The 442-nt window shown below is 56.8% G+C and overlaps 1 protein-coding gene across 1 annotated transcript in view; it reads left to right on the forward strand.

Annotated features, from left to right (window-relative positions):
* EMH_0090000 (microneme protein, putative) overlaps nt 1-442 on the forward strand; it is a gene marked incomplete at both ends in the record, with an annotated part of 2,456 nt that overhangs the window by 1,528 nt on the left and 486 nt on the right. The window contains 3 exons of the mRNA XM_013501517.1: nt 1-13; nt 58-332; nt 427-440. Of these exons, the coding sequence (XP_013356971.1) occupies nt 1-13; nt 58-332; nt 427-440 (302 nt within the window). The remainder of the gene's footprint in view (nt 14-57; nt 333-426; nt 441-442) is intronic.

Consider the following 442-nt stretch of genomic DNA (forward strand, 5'->3'; position numbering starts at 1 on the left):
CCTGCTGCTTGTGGTGAGTTTGCTGCTGAGTGTGCTGCTGCGCTGCAGCAGCTACAGCAGCAGCAGCAGCAGCAGCAGCAGCAACAGCAGCAGGATCCACAGCAGCAGCAGCAGCAGCAGCAACTGCTGCAGCACTGCTACGCAGCAAAGCAAATCCTAGCAGAGGCCTTGGGTTTACTTGTTTCTGCTGCAAGAGGGGCCGGTGCTGCTGCTGCTGCTGCTGCACTGTCTGCTTCGCCGCAGCAGCAGCAAACACTGCAGCAGCAGCAGCAGCAGCAGCAGCAGCAGCAGCAAGACCCACTGTCATGGTTGGTGCATGCAGTGCTTGTCTCGTCAGGGGATTCGGAGCTGCAGCAAATGCTGCTGACCTCAATAGACCTTGTAAGTTTAGGGTTTAGGGTTTAGGGTTTAGGGTTTAGGGTTTAGGTTTGAGGGTCTCCTG

The sequence above is a fragment of the Eimeria mitis genome, genomic scaffold (assembly GCF_000499745.2).
Source record: "Eimeria mitis Houghton genomic scaffold, Emh_scaff7015, whole genome shotgun sequence".
NCBI classification, from domain to species: Eukaryota; Apicomplexa; class Conoidasida; order Eucoccidiorida; family Eimeriidae; genus Eimeria; species Eimeria mitis.